General features: G+C 46.3%; 1 protein-coding gene across 1 annotated transcript in view; it reads right to left on the bottom strand.

Annotated features, from left to right (window-relative positions):
- The window catches only part of Secisbp2l (SECIS binding protein 2-like), a gene marked incomplete in the record, with an annotated part of 48,560 nt that overhangs the window by 10,505 nt on the left and 18,669 nt on the right, over window positions 1-19,386 (bottom strand). The window contains 9 exon segments of the mRNA XM_013510300.1: window positions 1,673-1,827; window positions 3,232-3,452; window positions 5,600-5,762; window positions 8,388-8,520; window positions 9,418-9,587; window positions 12,895-13,036; window positions 13,174-13,341; window positions 13,757-13,837; window positions 15,310-15,447. Coding sequence (XP_013365754.1) covers window positions 1,673-1,827; window positions 3,232-3,452; window positions 5,600-5,762; window positions 8,388-8,520; window positions 9,418-9,587; window positions 12,895-13,036; window positions 13,174-13,341; window positions 13,757-13,837; window positions 15,310-15,447 — 1,371 coding nt within the window.

The raw sequence follows: 19,386 nt of genomic DNA, 5'->3' as shown, positions 1-19,386 counted from the left end.
CTTCCACCCAGATTTCAGAAGAAGGTCTGGGGGACCAGGTGATGTACCCGAGAGGGCAGTGTGTGAAGCTGTGAATGTGAAGCCAAAGGTGCAGTGGAGTCCCCAGAAGGTTGGACAAGCCAGGAACATGGAATAGTCTGAGGAAAACTACAAGGAGGGAGCAGAGCTGGCCCAAGAAAGAAGCCATGAAAACTACAACCAAGAGAAATACCATAGTGATGGAGCCATCCAAGCTTTTGGAGTTCACATCTTTTTTTTTTTTTTTTTTTTTTGTCTTTTTGAGACAATGTCTTGCTATGCAGTCAGACTGGCCTTGAGCTCACTTTGTAGCCCAGGCTGGTCTTGAACTTCCAACAATCCTCCTGCCTCAGCCTTCCCAGTGCTAGGATTACAGGCATGCACCACCACGCCCAGCTGGAGTTCACATCTTGCCAGAGATTTCCGTTGGATGCTGGACATGGAACTATGGGACTTGGTCCCATTCCTTTCTAGAACCCTATTTGGAATAGGAATGTTTTTCCTGTGCCATTGTATGTTAGAAGTGTTTTAACTTTCATCTGCATAGGCGCTCCCAGCTAAGTGTTTGCCTTAAATTTCAGAGGTGACTTTGGACTTGGACTTTTTAGCAATGCTGAAACTATTAGGACTTCGGGAACTCTTAAGAGATGGACTGAATGCCTTTTGCATAAAGGGACGTGAGCAAGTCTTTGGGGGGACAGGGCAGAATGTTATGGCTGTGTCTAGATACCCCCAAATCCTCATGCAGTCATAATTGGAGCTTTCTGGAGGTGGCTGGATTGGGGTGCGTAAATGATTAAGGGTGTAATACTGGGATTAGGGTGTACGTAGTGGAAGCCCCACCCTAAGTGTGGGTTCCAGAAATAAGGTGGGTTACTGCTGTTCCTGCTGCTTGCTGCCCCCAGCCTGCTCTGTTTCTGCTCCACAATGCCCTCTGCATGTGCGCCCCTGCCTTGGAGCCAGCCACATAGGGACTAAAACCTCCACAGAGGTTATTTGAAACCTCCATAGACTGTGAGCAAATAAACCTTTCTTCCTTTAGTTGTAGGGTTAGGGTATTTTGTTTGAGCAACTAGAAAAGTAACTAAGACAGCTGGGAAGAGAGGGAATGGTCTGCCACTTGCATCAAAGTAGTTGGGAATCAATCATAACAAACACCCCTGAAATACCACGGCAATCAATACACTGCCCAAGGCAAGCTGTGCTAGCCGGCTGCCAGGGGTGAGGGTATTATGGGTACACATCTATTCCAACAAATGGATGCAGATGTTTCATATTCTAAAGGACAATTCCTTCAATTTAAGGATTTGTTTCTCTTGACTCCTAGAACACAAATGTACTCATCACAAAGACTGAAAAAATTACTTTGCATTGCATTATACTGGCTATCTTTAAGTAGCAGTTAAATAAATTGCAAAGTATTATGCAGTTGAGCCCAAAAATAACCACTATGGCACAAACAGTAAACTAAAGCTATTCAAACTGCTACAGGGTTTCACCACCACAAAGGGAATGCAGTACTCAAGAGCTTCCACCTCCTCCGAGTCCTGAATTCACTTTTAAATACTTAAGCACAACCAGGCCATGTGTCAACAGGAAATGTGCTACGTGCAGCAGCAGGGGGAGAAAAGAAGAGCATCCCCGAAATTCTCACCTCAGCACCGAAGTAGTTGAAGATTCCCACTACACTGACAGGAACCAGCTTGTTCACACAGCGCCCTAGAGCTTTTCTCCCCAGGGCAAACACGAAAGGAATTTCTTGTTCTCGAGCCATAGCTATAACATTATAGAGTGCCTCGTCCAGACCACCTGAGGGATCAACACACGCAGAGGTTCCAAGTTAGTTACTTCCTCAGCAGAGCTAACCCAGCCTGTGGCCTGGTACAGCACCACCTGCAGAGAGGACCAGGTGAATACCTGCAGCACCAAGGCTGTTACACATCCTCCCGTTTGTGTATTACAGATACACAGCTTTCTTTCTTCTCAACTACAACTGCAAACTTCTTCAAAACCAGGATTTTTGTTTTTCCATAACAAAAATGTGATTAGCATAGCAGGAATCAAATTTCAATTTAAGCCAGGCCTATAAGTAATCTTAGCACTCTGAGGCTGAGACAGGAGGATCACAAATTCAAACCTAGCCTGGGCAGCTTAGTGATAACCTCTGTCTCGAAGTAAAAAATAAAGGGCTGGGAATGTAGCTCACTGTAAAGGTCCTGAGCTCAGTCCTCAGTCCTGCAATAAAAATACATACATACATACATACGTAAATAAATAAATAAATATACAGTTTAACAAGCATTATAAAGAAATTATCTTACATTGTTGGGGCTGGGGATATAGGTCAGCAGCACAAGTATCTGCCTGGCAAGTACAAGGTCTTGAGTTTGATTCCCGGTACCAAAAAATAATAATAATAATAGTCATAATAAAATAAAATTAAATTGTTCACAGCACTGAACTTCGTGCTCTGACCTTTCAGCTCAGGTAGTGATCTACACAGAGCACACGTGGCTGCCGCCCTGGGGCTTCTCCAGTGCCACACGCTGCATCTGTCTCACGCCACCCACCTCAAAGGCCCCCCACGAAAAAAATGACAGAAGGGGACAATGTCACAGCGTAGGAGCCTCCGCACATGACTGCCAGCTTCTGGGACACAGTCTGGCTCTCCAAACCACAGGCGGGGGCAGAGACCCTTCCTTCTCTTCTCATTCTTTCTACGGGAGAAGGCTACCACAGGAAGGAATATAAGAAATGTGACAGCAGGTGTATTAGAGAGCAAGAATTCTGGTCACAGCAAAGGGAACACTGGATGGGACCTCGGAAACTCTTCACCAGTATTAACACGTGAGGGTTTTCTTTATGATCCAATCTCAGTTAGCCTACCTAATTTGAGGTAGTGAAAAGATTTCATTGGCCAGGCATGGTGACACATGCCTGTAATGCCAGCACTCAAGAGGCTGAGGCAGGAGGACTGTGGCAAGTTTGAGGCCAGCCTGGACTACAGAGTGAGCTCAGGGCCAGCCTGAACTGCATAGTGAGACCCTGTCTCAAAAACATTAAAAAATTAAAAATAAAAGGATTTCATTTTCTTTCCTCATGCATAATATTTTAAAATTATATGCCTCAGAGAAAAACATATGGCTCGCTCTTTAAAACTCTCCTGTAACTCCATCAAACGCATCACAGCGCACAGAAGCAACGTGTACGTGCCTTTGGACTGGATCTTCTCGCAGTTGGGAGAGATGACGACGCACTTGATCTTGCTCAGCTTCATGTGCTTGGTGACCTCCCGCAGCCCCATGACCAGCCGGCGCCTGGCCTTGGCCCGAGCAGGGTCCTTCTGGTAGACACGCTCCTGGAAACTGACCAGCTCTTGGAGGAGGAGCGTCACGCACTCATCAATCTCTTTGGAGAGAACCTGATTACAGTACCTGTGAAGGGAACAACAGTGAACTCCTTCCGAGTCACCTTCCGGCAAGTATAAAACTGCATTAGGAAAATGGCTTTATGAGAAAATACATCCAGTAAGAGGTTTTCGTGAAAAGTCAAGTCCCTCAAACTTCCAAATCCTCCAGGCAGCAAGAAAACAGAAGAGTGGTACAGACTATCTTTGTTTCTGAACTTTTCAACAAACTCCCTTTAGGGGGCTGCGGATTTAGCTCAGCAGCACAGAGTCTGCCTGGCAAGCACAAGGTCGTGAGTTCGATTCCCAGTACCAGAAAAAAAACCAAACCAAATGAACTCCATTTAGTAAAGAATAGGTTAACCTCACAGAAGTACTATCGAAATCCCAATTATTAAATTTCTAGAGCCAAATGTTACTCTGCTATGAGACAAAAACAGATAAAATGTTTAAGCTGCTTCTGGTTGGAAAGATACACAATTTCTAACTCAGGGTCTGAATACCGACCCTTCACTCTCCAACCGTGGATAATCTCTGGGCATTTCTCAAACACAAAGTACGGTGTTAGGCAAAGGCCTCAGTGCCCCTTCGGCTCTGAAGACCTAGAGCTGTGGAGAACAAACTGAACAGTTCCACCAGGCCGGGGACATAGCTCTGCGGTATAAGCACTTGCCCGGTAAGCCTGAGGTCATGAGTTCGATTCCCAGTACCAAAAAAAACCAGAATAGTTCCACGCCCAAATCAATGACGCCTTGAGGCAGACATCACACACCTCTGAATCAGACAAAGCTCCTCAAAGAGCCCTCTGTGCCGTCTTGGACAGCTATGCTGTGACAAACACAAGGCAGTGAGTGGGAGGTCATTATGATCCTCACTCTCGGTTAGGAAAGTCACCCAGGGCATTTTCTGTATGCTCTTTCGATCTTCTCTCATTCTCATCCTTTATCTTCACTATAAGTGGGTATTAAACAACACTTGGTTAAGTTTATTAAGTAGTAACTAGGCGAGCAAAGGCACATTTTTAAGTTTTATACTGGGAAAATCTAGGCCTGACCTCCTTCATTACAAAAAATACTGGGCTGGGAATTTTATGTGAACAATGCGTAAGTAAATACCAGTACGGCACTGCTTCAGAAGAAAAGCTACACCTGGACAGACTGAGAGAGGGGAGCTGTTGTAAAGTACTCAGAATTACAGAACAGAACATCAGAAGTGCAGTGTTCTTCCTTTTTACTTTCAAGCCATTTCAGTCATATGTAACATTTTCTTCTTCATTTGCTCCACATCTGTTATTTGACATTTAATTAACTTCTCAAAGCTAGGCAAGAAGTATTCACTCAAAAACAATGGAACAAGGACAAGCAACAGAACCAATATGGTTTGGACTCTCACAGATTATACACACTCTCACCCTGGGATTCTTTCATATGGCATTTTTAAAGGGAAAACTAGTTCATTAAACAAATGGTAAAAACCCTAAAATACTTCACAGCAGTAACTGTTAAAGGTTATTCACAGATGGCGTGTCATGTTGTGTGATTTCTTAGTTATCTCAATTCTAAAAATCACCAGCTTAAAGGCAACTAGTTTGAGCTGGGTGTGTAGGTCAATGATACAGCTCTTACCTGGTGCAAGGCCCTGGGTTAAAAGAAAATACCATAAAAAAATGCTTTATATAGTCGGTGCATTTCATGTAACAAGGTCTAGAAGCCTAGCTCGTGTTATTAATTGGTCAGAGTCTTTAAAGGGCTAATAATATATTGAGAAAAGCAGCTGAAGAGGGAAAAACACATAGTGCATTTTGTATGTGTAAGATGTATGAGGCCAGGTTTTTTCGACAGAAACACAATGTAAAGAGAATGTAGGGGCTGGGGATTTAGCTCAGCGGCAAAGTGCCTGCCTGGCAAGCACAAGGTCATGAGTTCGGTTCCCGGTACCAGAGAAAAAACCAAAAAAAAAAAAAAGAAAGAAAAAGAGAATGTATTTACTGGCCAATAGCCTTGCATCAACACTGAAGAAGAGACTGCTTTATACATCACAAAGCCAGCTGTTCGACAGTCAGAAAGGACTTAGAGCTCTTTGAGTTACACCTGCTCAACTCCCCAAGTAACAATGACAATTCCAAACTATAATCAAGATTCAAATGCTTACTCTGGGGGATGAAGAAAAACTTACTCTCTAAATCTCTTGCTGTGGATCTTGGTTATTGTGGACGATGCCATTGGGCTGCCTATCCCAGAACTCGCAGGAGAGCCTTGGGACACGGGCGTCATGCAGTACGGAGAGTTCTGACTCGCTGGGGAGAGCGAGGTATCGCTGGGCATGCTCAGTCCGTTATCTGTGGAGACGGAGGTGGGGGAAAGAATCCAGACTGTGAATGCTGGAGAGCACTGTGCTGACCCGCACATCTGGAACAGCAGCTGGCCTTTGGGTCACAAGCTCACAAGCTCGGCATTTTTCCTATCACAAATAAACACTTCTTGTACACTACAAAAATTAAGACTTCCTATTATCTATTAAATTATACTGAAAAAAAACCCCAAAACAAACAAACAAAAATAACACAGCCTGGAAGTCTCCATAGGGGAGATGAGAACAAGCAACGTTATCCAAAGTGTACTCCCCGGGATTTAACTATGCACAAAGTTCTGCACCTCTTTACGGTCGCGTCACCCCCTCTCTGCACTCCACCTATCTCAGGGATCGCTGCCTCTCCCCTCTCACTCCAGCAGATACCTGCCCGCTCCCTGCACACCTCCTGGCTCTCCATGCTCAAGACCAAGGTGCCAGTCGCCACCTCCTGACTCCAACGTGGCCTTCTCTCAGTTACGCTTCTTCCCAGGGATGAGGCCCTCTCTGCAGAGCTCCATGCCTCCTCTCAGCTCCCTGCTGGACTATGAGCTGCCGAGGGCAAGACCCGCCTGCACGCGGCTTTTAACCACTGCCCAATCTCCCCTCGCCCTGGTGACCAAAGGTACATGTGGGAGATGTTCAGTGGGGACTTAGGAGAGAATGGATGGAGACCTAAATTCAAGGGGACCATGTTAAGTTGAGAACCAGGGAATCCTAACCAAACGTGTCCTGGTAAATGATCCTTAGAAGTAATTCACTTTCTACAAACAGCAAAATGCAGCTGCTTAATCTATGCATAGATCCCACTTCAACATGCCACAAGATCACATGTGCTAGATGCTTACTATCCGGAACTGCGTCTTACTTACTGGAATCATATATACTCATTACTGACAGGGACTAAATCTTTACTGACCAACTAGGCTCTGTGTTGCAATTCTATACGCATTGTGCATATGTCTTAATTTCCGCCCCTCCCCCAAAAATTAACAAAATGACTCAATGAAAAATACCCCTATAGAGAAAGATAACCAATAGTTTCTAGATGTAAGACAAAATGAAAGGAGCCATGAAGTTCCAGAGGTGAGCTGATGGACTGGTGAATTCTTAATTTCTTTTTTGAGACAGACTCTTGCTATTTAGTCCAGTCTGGTCTTGAACTCAGTGTGTATCCTGGGCTGCCCTCAAACTCAGGGCAATCCCCGTCTCCACTTTCTGAGCGCTGGGATTTCAGATGCACACCACCACGTCTGGCTGAGACCTTAATTTTGAAGGTTTACAATTCCAGATTGAACTCTCAAAGGTGACATATACCTACTACGTAACACGTGCCACCACTTTAGCCATCTCCCTGTCAAACTGTATTTAGAAGAAACCACTTTCAAAACTAAAGAAATTATGTAAAGTATGGAGCACAACCACCACTTAGCAGAACTAGTGGTGGCTTCCCCATCCTTCAAATGCTCTGAGCCAGGTGGGTCCGGCTCACGGCACAGGGGCCAGGTGTGGGCCCGGAAAGAAGCTGGTAACATGAGCCCCAGACTGTGAACCTGTATGACTCTGTGATGTTTAGGGTTACTGTACGATGCAGATGAGGTGCTCCAGTGCGGACCACACAGTCCAGACCACAAGGCTGACGGGGAGGGTCCGAGGCAGCATTACCACCTCCCTGCGCCCACGGTAAGCAGAACTGGCGCTTGTGGTGATTGGACAGTGTGTGCGGTGCGACTTGGCCGGGAAGTCACGGCGATTACACACCTCAGCACCCCAACCTTCTACGTGTGTGAGCCTAACCCCTAGCCCTCTATGCGTGTGTGTGCCTATGATCTCAACCCTCCAGGCATGCGTGAGCCTGTGGAGACTGCTGTGTGCTGTTAGTAAGACATGCAAGTTATTTTATTTATTAAACCTGGGCTTGTTGTTTTGTAAAATAGTAAGTTAAAAGGTTTTTACCAGCTTTGTTGTACTACAAAAAATGCATCAAATAAATCATACTGTTATAATTACATATACAATACAGCTCATACTAGAAAAATAAATGGCTGCTTGCTTATTCATTTTTGGAATGTACAGAGTTGCAATCAATTAATCAAAAAAAAATCTGATCCTGTCCCTTTACCAGACACTGGTAAGACCGGGCTTTCAAGAGGAAAACATTCCTTGCTTCCCAATCACAGCTTACTCACGGTCTTGCTTCCTTCTGTTTTTTACAAGAACTCTAAAGCGAGCCTTCGTTGTGCCAAGGCCGTGCTATAGCACAGGGGTCACACGCAGGAGGACCTTGGCTAAACCCAAGGCCCAGCATACTTGTGGGGGGCTAAAACTGAAGTACACTAGGAGTAAAATCAGAGCAGACATCCTGACGAGCACTTTGAGAACTAAAAACTGCAACCGCTTCTGTCAAACCAGACGTTGATGTGTTAGCTTCAAAAGGAGGTCAAATACCTGGCCCATTTTATGTTTATGTAGCTGCTTTTTAAGACACCGTACGTGCAGCTTGAGCCCTCACATCCACGAGCTGTGTTACAGGTTCCGCATGCAGCCCAGGCCGGCGCAGGCCATGCCCTGCTCTGGATGGTGTCACGTGGAGAGCAGAGAGGGGCGTCCCTACCTTCCTGGGAGGGGATCTCCCGGGGCAGATCATCCATAAAATCCAAAGGCAGTTCTGTTGGCTCCTCGGATCCCAAAAGACTGTGGTCCACTGTCAATCGGCCCTTCTTTTCCTCTCTTTCTTTCAAAATAACCTAAAAGTCATTACAGCAGTCTTTACTGATCGCTCTTCAACTCTGGGGCAGCACAGCGCATCTAACAGAGCCGCGGGCCTTCACACAAATGCAGGCCTGGGGGTTGTAGTGGCTGTGCGTCTGCTTGGCTATGTAGAAACTGCCCCCCAAATGTCAGTGTAGGCACTGGAAGCTGAAGGAAACACGGCACCCAAAATAAAGAGCCGCCTGAGAACATATAGCATCAAATCACATCTATTGTACTTCATTCTCTAACCCGATGTGATAAACTGAGTTTCCAAAAGAAATGATTTAAGTGTAAACTGGCTTGAAAACCACTTTGTAGAGTTCATTTGATTTATATTTCAGTTTTCAACTATTTGGACGTGGGTGACTGCATTCTCAGAACAACTGGGAGTTGACTGCAGCAGGTGTATTATCTATTTACAGATGAAGCAGATGAAGATAAACACGTTTGCCCACATGATGTACAGCAGAGAGCGAGCGATGACGCGTGTACTAAGATACACAGCTGGGGCTGACACTGGGCTCACTGGAGAAGACGACTGGACTGCGTGAGGCCCCAGGTTCAATCCCCAGTACTACAAAGAGAGCGAAAAACCAACAAGCAAACGGAAATAGCCAACCACATACAGGGCTTGTCAGAGTTATTAAATGTTTAAGTGGGTTTTTTCAAACGTTATAGAAAAAAATTCATTCTCTAGGACCCTGTTCCACACTGAAAGACTGTTATAAAGATGATGGTCTCTCCAGTCTGAATTAACTACTCTTTAGGAAAATGCACATCTATGAATACTTCACAATAATCTACTAGTTAACACACAACTCATTTTTGAAAACCAGACTTAAACCCTTTATATAGCCTGTAAAGTAAAATATCCCCAGGTTTCAGATTACCTTTTTAAGTGCTGTGGGTCTTTTTAACTTTGCAATTTCCTTCTCTCTTCCTTTTTTTGTTTTAGACGAAGTAATGTCCAAAGCGTTAAAGGACGTCAAACAGGGCTGACTCTTGGTCAAAGGTTTTCTGGTAGCAGAGTCTTTAGTGTGAAAAGCAGCTGCAGTAACCACTAAAAACAAACAAGAACATTACTACCATCCCTTCACTATTACAACCAGTTCCACAGACTTTCAGTTTCCAATGGTAAGTCCATAAAAGCACCCTCTTCCTATAAGAAGGACAGACATGGGACAGACAACAGGCACAGTGCCAGCGTGGCATCCCTGGGACGCAGCTACTGCCCACCCTCCCCCCTCTGTGAAGTGAGGAAGGCAAAGCCAAGGCCGCCGTGCAGCCGGGCACATGGCAGCCCAAAGCAGGGATACAGTCCTCTCCTCTGTCGCAGCGACGCGCAAAGTCCACCCGAACCATCCTCCCCACGAGGTTTCCAGCCTCGCACTGCTCCTCACTCCTACTCAACAGACCTCCATCTCTACAGAGACACTGCGGCGTGTCGTTTTGTTCTTGGGCGGCAGTACTGGAGATTGGACTCAGGGCCTTCCCACTGAGCTACATCCCCAACCCTTTTTGAGACGGCATCTTCCTAAGATGCCCTGGTTGGGCTCCAACTTTCCATCCTCCTGCCTCAGCCTCCCAGAATACTGTGCTACCACACCAACTTCTCTCCTCAGGTTCCTGTTGATAAAGAATGGTGGTCCATCCTCAACTGACTCCGGTGCCACCTGCCACTTCTGAATGTGAGAGGACAGCTGCCCCAATCCTCCCACATCCTGCATCCCCGAACCCAGACTCTGGCTGCGGCAAAGGCCCAGCTGTCCAGGAAAATGCACTCACCCCGCTGAACCGGACCTCCACCCTACGCCGTCCCTGTGCAGACCATGCACAGCCAGACAGCCCAGAGAATGCAGTCTTCACCCCGTCCCTGGTCCTCCAGCGTTTCATACCCAGGATGCAGCACCTGCCCTGAGACCCGCCCCTGCTGTCAGCCCAGAGAATCCCCAGGGGCCTGTGCGCCGGGCAAGCGCTGAGCACGGAGCAGAAACCAGGCCTCCCACCAGCCTCTTCTGTCCTTCCTTCCGTGCTGCAAGCCCAGAGCGCGCCAGGCCTCACCCAGACCACCCTCTCGACACGACCTCACTGCTGTAGCCTCCACTCCACTCGAACCCACTGGCTGCTTCACATCCGGACCGACCCAACCAAGCCGACGCCACCGCAGGGTCCCAGCCACAGGGTCCCCAGCTGGAGTCTTTCCCAGCCTGGAGCTGAACTGCATGCATCAGCCCAGAGCACGCAACTCGGCTTGGCCTGTCCCATGCCCTGCCTCACGACCCCACCGACCCTTACCCCCTGGAATTTGCACCACACTAACCTTTCCCCGGGACCTCCCAGTTTCCTTCACAAGCCACACTTCCCGCTCTAAATGCTGATGATGTGCAGCGGTCACACGCTCTGCTCTTCCTCCTTCCTTCCCTCCCTCCCCTTCCTCCTCACTCCTGGTACCCGGCGGCAATGACAGCCCTTTTTTAATTCTTCATTTGAGACAGGGCCTCAAAGAGTTACTCAGGCTGGGCTCAAGCCTACAGTTCTCCTGCTTCAGGTTAACCTCATTCCTCTGTGTCAAGTACCCCACGCTCCCTCCAGAGCCCAGTTCAAAGGCCCTCTCCCGCAAAGTCATCTCACGCCTTTCTCACGCCTCCGTCGACAAGAATCACGGTCTTCTGCAAGCCCATGAACTCTGCTGCTATCTTTCCTCAGGGATTGCTCTTGGTTAGTTGTCTGTGTATGTCTTCGTCTCCCACTAGATTATAAACCTCTTAAACAAAAGTGTATCTTCAGCATCTCGGTAATCCCAACACTTCCTAATAGCATGCTTTACGCAGATACCTGTATCTATACTTTTATACATTAGCATTTGCTAAATGAATCCAAACTGTAACAACAGGCCAGGCTGCCAACCTCTGCATCATCCTGATATGAGTCCCCATGTGCTGAGTGAGTACAGCCCAGGTTCTCCGGGCACTTTACTCACATCTTCTCGTTTCCTTTCCTCCAAAGGGCTGCAGGAGGTACTGTCCCCGCCCCCACTTCCTGTCAGGGAAGGGAAGTGCACGAACAAACACACGGAGGAGCAGGATGCAAACCCCACACCCCGAGCCCCTCCACCCTTGTGTTAGCTACCAGCCCCGGCTCTCCGAAACACTGGGAACTCTCTGGTCTCCTCCTGGGGCCCTCGCCTGGGAGACTTGGGGACCCTCACTGCTGTGCGCCCATCTCCACCACGTGGGCTGAAGCTCAGTGTACAATCTGCCTACCTTTGCTAACAGTGCCAGCGAAGGCTTACACTGGATTGGGAACTAGCTACAGACTTAAAGATTCTGCACATACGCGTACAGTTGCACACTGTCACTTATCTTTCCACTAAGCAGCAGTCCCTTCACAGTGGAACAGAACAGAAAATCCATTCTGCCTCAGTATTCAAGCTTTTTTATTGACATCTTTCCCTTCCCTCCGTCCTATTCCTTAACCCCTAAAGCAAAGATGATAAAGAGGAAATGAGTGAGCACATGAGGGCCATGGAGAACACTAAATCTGCCCAAGTTTGTTAACACAGGAATCGCTGCCTCAGTGCAAAACCAGGGCATTCTTCATATACACACAGAGACTGGTCAAAGCGTCTGCTGCCACTTAATTTAAATTGGATCACTGAACAGTTAAGAGGGCCAAACTGCCTGTGATTTTTATTTTAACCTTTGAAGAAGAAAAAAATATGGTTGGTTCAAAATGCACACCAAGTGACATTTAAGCAGAGATGTGAGGGACTGGAGGGAACAAACAATACTGACTTCCAGGTAGGCAGCACTCCAAGAAAGGGAAGAGCGGGCCCAGACACCGGGCTGGGAGTGTGCTGGGGCTAATGCAGCACAGCTCACGCGGCCAGGCCCAGTGTCAGGGGGAAATGGTGACAAAGGGCAGAAGGTCCAAGGCCAGCAAAGATGTGGCCCTAGGAAGGACTGTGGCCCTCCTCCAAGTGAGTAGCAGAGCTACTAGAGGGTTCAGAGCCATGCGATGCTATAACCCAGGTCTTTTTGAGACACAACAGGGACTGGGGAGGTAGGGTCAGGAGTAGACAGCAGTACTATACCGTGAGGGTGCTGCTGGGTGACAGACAGGATCTACCAAGCACAGATGCACTAGTTTTCGGAGCAGAAGAAGAGTTGAAAGGATGTGCTGACGGTGAAGGGCTGAGTGTCCAAAGGGAGGGGATACAGACAATTTCAAGATTTGTGATTTAAGCAGACTTCTCTCTCTCACACTCAACACTCACACACACACACACACACACACAGATGCTTCAGACTGACAATATGTGAACACAGCCAAAGCCAGACAGGAAATGCTGAGAGGATGGCCCTCACCGGTGCAGGACAGAGGCCTGGTGTTGGTGATCTGCCGCGCCTTCATTGCTTGCTGCTGTTTCTCCAGGGCAGCTAACATGTCCCCTAAATCCAGCTGCACTGGAGTTTTGTTTTTCTTCCCAGCTGCTTTTGATAAGGCTTCCTGCAAGGTACATGGAAATGTTGGTGTCCTGCTACAGTGTGGAACATGAGTTACGACGGCTGTTATCTGTCATCCCTCCTTTCCCTCCCAAACGTGGCAAATAATGACCACAACTGCTCACAGAAATGACTGTGTACCTGCAACTTCTTTTGCTCCATACTTATTTCCGAATACTCTTGAGCTGTGGCAAGAGCTGCTGCTAAAGCTTTCTTCTTCTGACTTTTTGCCCGTTTAGGAACGGAGGTGGTGATGGGAATCGGAGTCTGCACTATATTGATTGGTGAGTTTTCAGGTAAATCATCTAGCTATGGTAAGCAGAGAAAAGCATTTGTTAGTGATCTCGCAGGGTGTAATTGTAAGGAACAGCAACTGGGAAGGCAGGACACTCTTCAGTGTAACTGGACCGCGATCTTCAGAGGGCTCTGAAGATTGTGTCACAGAACTGAGGGAAAACCTGGGTCACTATAGACAGGGAAGGAAGAGACAGCGTCATCAGCTGGACGCAACAGGGACGCTTCTCTGGATCCTTGAGTGGAGTAAAGTAAAATTCCTTCCGCGTGAAGCTCTCACTACTCAAGAATTTCCGCAGAGAATGGAGTTCTCTTTTCTAGCTGGGGACTGTGGATTTCACAGGGAAGTATCTTTGCTTCGGCTCTTTTAAAAGCACTATTAAAGGTAAGTGCTAAACATACTGTATCCCGTACACCACGGTGCACTTACTACTTTTGAAGAAAGTTTCTGTTGAATATTCTCATCCTTCGCATTGCCGTTCTCACTTAGTTGTTGAAACCCATCTTCATCCTGAAACAGTCCACATGTTAAGTAAAATCAGTTCATGGCAAAGTCCTAAGAAAAACCTTTCACAATGCTTAGAAATAATAAAAATGGGGAATGAACTTGCTGTATTCTACTGTTGAACTATTTGAAGGCAGTCTTAACAAGGAACCTTCATTTCCCACAGGTAAAACCCAGCCACTTGACTTGTTTAAGTACGGAGGCTTATGTCAGCCTTCAGATTTCAGTGTCTACTTTTCCATTTCTATTTCTAGTTCTTTCCTAAGATGAGTAGGCAATTAAAAAAACATTCTAACTGGATTTCATTACAGTCAGGTCATTTGGAAGACTTTAAACAATTTAATATAAATTGTATTAATACAGTCCCTATCTCACAGTACTACAGTTCCAAGACTAAAATTTGAAAAGTTGAAAAAATCCTTTTCTATCCAAATTAATTTCATAACCAACATCCTCCTTTACACTGAAAAGTCTATCTCATGTCATTAATGAAATGTAAGTATGAGGGCCGGATTTATAGCTCAGTGGTACAGTGCCTTGCTTGGCAAGTGCAAGGTTCTGAGTTCGATTCCTGGTACCAAAAAACCAGAAATGTAAGTAAGAGGCCATCACACAGCTCAGTACATACAATAAAACTGCCGTACGTAGATATATTAAAACTGTTCTTGACACAGTAACTGAGATGGACCAATGTCTTTTGGCTCAATTATGAAGGTATGAAGAACAAACCCTCCATTTCTGTCCAGTTTAATTGCCCAATAGTAATCTATTTTATAGAATTTATGAACCAACCAAAATGAATTACACAAATGTTAGCAAAGATGTCTGCTATATCAAAGTCCAGCTGTTCTTTCAAAGCCATTCCAAGTATTGCTCTTCTGCCACAAACTCCAAGTAACCTTGCCTCGACTCCCCACTCCAACCCCCCTGGAGTGTGTTGGGTGTGTGTGACCACATCCACAAGGGACCCTCCCCACGGAGTGCATCCCTGTGCTCCACCTTCCTCCACACCCCCGGTGGCTGCCGACAAGGGCTGGCGGGACAGACGAGCGTTCAGGCCAGAGCGGGGAGAGCGTGCATGTGAACGGCCTGCTGCTGCCGAAAGCACTCATCTCTGCTCCTTCTCCTAGTGTCTCACGTAGCAGCACAAACTAACTAGACTGAACTGCTCAGACGTGAAAAGCCTTACGAATGGAAAAAGAGAAAATGTTTCTTCCTGGAGGAAGTCCACATAAAATCAAGTCCTCCTCTGCACAGCACCTCAAGATGAACCTGCCTGACAAAACCTCATCAACATAAACATGAGTGAAGTTAGCCTAAATATAACCAAGGAAAAAATCAGCTAATATTTCTGAGTAATTTCTAACTTTGGAGGCACATGTTAAGACATAAAAACAGTTGCACTTACAATATAACAAATTAAGTTTCTTATGGGAACATTTTCTATAATGATTTATAAACAGAATTTGAAAAAATACCTCAAAATATAAAGACTCAGAATTTGGGTCACTTCTATGGGACTGACTAGGGTTTAAATGCTTATTATTGTCTTGTCTCTTTTGCAAATTCTGTCTTCTTTCTGAGGAAGTACTGTGTCCTCGGCATCTGAAGCCAACCTAAACCCCCGGGGGAAAAGAAAGTCTTATTATTTCTATGCATACTTAACACTTGCAGACAAAGTACAGAGAAGCATATAACTTAATGAATTGTACTTTTTAAAAAATTTTTTAATTTTTTTGGTACCGGGAATCGAACTCAGGACCTTGCATTTGCCACACAGGTACTTGTGCCACTGAGCTATATCCCCAACTTAATGAATCTTAACGAAGTACAAAACGTTGCTAAAAAGTTAAAACTTCTTACCAGTTAGGTAATCCTTCCAAGGACTACCCCGTTACAGAGCACGTTTGTAACCCTCGAAATCCACATGCTGAGACCCTAACTGGCGACACGATGGCCTCGGAGGCAGAGTCTTCAGAAGCTGAGGGCTCAGGGATGAGAGCAGGGCCGGGGGAGCAGATCAGTGACCTTACAGAAGGACCCTGAGGGCGCTCCACCTCTCCACCTGCGGAAGCGGCCTCGCCAGACGTGGCTCTCCCAGCACTGTGCACGCTGGCTTCCAGCCCCTGCACCTGAGGAAGGAGCTCCTGTCCACGGCCACAAGTCCACAGCGCCTTCTACCAGCGGACCGACGCAGGGAGCATCCACTAACCACGCTGGCGGGCATTCAACTCTCATAAGGGCAAGAAAAAGCCCATCTAGCACTGCGGCACTTCCACTCTCCCAAGTACCCAGTCGGGCTGACACTGAGTGCCTCTTAAAGGACAGCTAAAGATGAGAAATGCAAGGACTCTGTTAACCTCAGAGTTCTAACAGGAAGCAGAACTTGAAGCAGACCAGGAGCAGGCCCTGAACTGTGAAACCAGACATACAGATGGAGACACAACCACATGCTCTCCTGCTTGCTGCTGTAAGCCACCGTTAATCCCTGTGCACTCGTGCAGTGAAATAGTTCCTTTTAAAAAATGCACCCCCCCAAAAAAACCCAGCCTCCACCCGCTGCAAAAAATGAACTTGACTCTCACACTTGGAGGCAAAAATTTCACAATTAAATTAAATCCCCCAAATTAACAGTCTCAGCAAAGCTCAAGAGGACCAAACAGCTAAAAATATTCCCACAGGCTCCTGAACGAACCAAATACAGAACGGCCAAGCACGCTTTATCAGCTCTCCTAAGAGTCCTGTGGACAGAAAGTGGGCATAGTGAATAAACAAAGCAGGACTCTAAGTTCAAATACATATTGAGATTCTCAAGACTCTCCACATGCTATATATACTAACAACAACAACAACAAAACCACCAGGGATTGATATATGAAGAATTTGTACCAGTCAACTTCACAACCCTGCTGAAGAGCACAAAAACATGACTGAAAAATAGGAAGACAGCCAGGTGTGAGGCACACACCAGCATTCTGGGAGGCTGCGGCAGAAGGAGTGCAAGTTTGGGCCCTGCTTGGGTAACTTAGCAACTTAATAAGACCCCTGTCTCAAAACAGAACCTTAGAAAAGGGTTAGGGATGTAGCTCAGTGTGAAGGCCCTGGGTTCGATCCCCACTCCTGGGGTGACAAAGGGAGGTATAATGCTTTTAGCTGCCCCCCTTGTGTTTTTAGAGAGGGTCTTGCTACGCTGCCCATGCTGATCGTGAACCACTTGGGCTCAAGCGATCCTCCCGCCTCAGCCTCTTGAGCAGCTGGGACTGTAAGCGTGCACCACCACACGTGGCTCCAAATGCATGTGTAGAGAAAGACACTGCATCAGTAAGGTAGCTCCCTCTCTGTGCGTATACAGACTAAAGACGAGGGTGACAAAAGAAATCCCAGGAGCAGACTGCAACACATGGGAAAATTTAGTAGGTTGACAGGTGGTTTGCTCACGTCAGTGGAGATGACCCTTTCAGTAAATGATGGCAGACCTGAGCAGCCACCTCAACTACAGGGGGAAATTAAAATTTTAAATAAAAGCCTTCAAGAATGCCCACCAAGACCAAGCAAGCATGTCCAGCAAGTCTGATAACTGACCACTCCTTCCTTTGTGTAACTGGTGGCCTTGCAATATAACTTGAAATGTAACCTCTGTCTCTGTGTGACTGATGGCCTTGCAATGTAACTTGAAATGTTTAAGCTCCCCTAGTAACTCATGATGACACCCAACCCTACCATTATATACACCGTACCTGCTTTTATACCTCCCACTTGCTCTTCCTATAGGAACACCCGAACCCCACTGGGTGGGGCTCTAATTCTTTGGGAGAGATCCCAGTGAAGCCTTCCAGGATAATAAACCGCCTCCAAAAACTCCTCAGTGCGATCTCTTCCCACGCTCGGTCTGTTTTCTGTAATATAACAACACTGCAGCAACGGTTTACGACCACTCAAGCATCGATGATGGCTTCGAGGAGTCGAGGGCACGTCCACACAACGTAGAGCAGTATACATGAAAACAGCGAGGAAGCCCGCTAGGCAGAAATACAGGACAACAGCTGGGCGCAGTGACGCACACCTGTAATCCCAGCACTCAGGAAGCTGAGGCAGGAGGATCGCCAAGAGTTTGAGGCCAGCGTGGGCTACACATGAGTCCAAGGACAGCCTAAACTCCACAGCAAGACCCTGTCTCCAAAAACAAAAAAGAAACGATAGAAATCTCTCCAAAGTGTATCCCTGAACACAGAACACAGAGGACATGTGACTTTCTACGTAAGAAGAGGACAGAAACGCAGGATCCTCCCGTTTGTACAACGGCAAAAGAGGACGCAGGAAACTGGTCCAAGGGGAGCAGCACGGGGGAGGGGGCGGGTAAAACAGCTGTCTGGCTGCGCAGTCTTTCCATCTCCCTTTCAAATTATTCGCAAGCAAAGCCATTTACCAAGTGTAAGTTTTTAGATTCTTTCCGTAATTTAAACCTACAGTACAGAAGTGTCTGACAGTATGAAATGTTAAAATACTAGCAAAAATCTTTAAAATCACTCTAATTCAACAGACTGATGAAAATGTAAAAATCTGACAAATGGAACAAAACAGACAAGAAACAGACCCCAAAATGTAAGAATCAGTAAAGGTGAGACACAGAAACGAACGAGAATAAATGGGTTCCAAAGAGAACACAGCTCATCACTTACTTTGAAAATCTACACTCGTATGTTTCACCAGACATCAAGATAAATCTCAGACAAAAATGTCTTAAACTATTACACTATATGGCAAAAAGGTGGAGGAAAATACAGGTAAGTATTTATTTGACTTCTAAAAGACTTTTAAAGCTTAAAAACAACCAGAAATTGTTTTACCTAAAAGAAAAAATAATTCCGCATCTCAAAAAAACCAAACAAATATCTACTTAAGGCAAGTATTTGAGGTAACAAATCATCGGAAGTAGGAGAGAAAACAAACACACTGTCATTGTCAACACTGGCTCCAGTTCTTCAGGATGATGAGAGACACAAAATAAACAACACCGGTGTATATTTGCTTAAATCTCTTTTTTGTTCTTTTACCGTGTTTCACAAGTTAAGAGACAGAGACAGAAGGTTTTTCCTCCCCGGATTATTTTTCTCTAGGGGCTGCTGATACTAAAGGGAACAGTGCAGGGCCTGCAAGCTTGCCAAGACAAGCAGTTACAGTTTCAACAGAAAATTCCTGCAGGTAAGTGGATGTTCTATAGATTGTCTCTCATCTATATAAAGGACTACTTTAGCTCTTTTGTTTCTACTCAAACAAAGCTAAAAGAGCCTGCCTCCCAAGACACAGAGCACAGGGGAGAGGGTGCTGTCCTGACTCTCGTGTGTAAGCCGTCCGTAACTCGCTCTCGCGCAGGCCATCCACAGAGCGAGTCACCCACAGCTTTAGTTCTGACTAGACTTTAGGAAATCAGGAGCGTTATCTAAAAATGAAAAGGAAAAACACTGGACAATCACGAATTCCCGGCTTTCCCAGCCATCGAATGCGGTGACTGGAGGCTCGAGCAGGCGCACAGCCCCCTTCTGCAGCTGTCCCAG

This window comes from Chinchilla lanigera, unplaced genomic scaffold, assembly GCF_000276665.1.
Source record: "Chinchilla lanigera isolate Chin_1 unplaced genomic scaffold, ChiLan1.0 scaffold00008, whole genome shotgun sequence".
Lineage (NCBI taxonomy): Eukaryota > Metazoa > Chordata > Mammalia > Rodentia > Chinchillidae > Chinchilla > Chinchilla lanigera.
The sequence above is the reverse complement of the archived record's forward strand: the minus strand, read 5'-3'. Positions and strand labels throughout refer to the sequence as shown.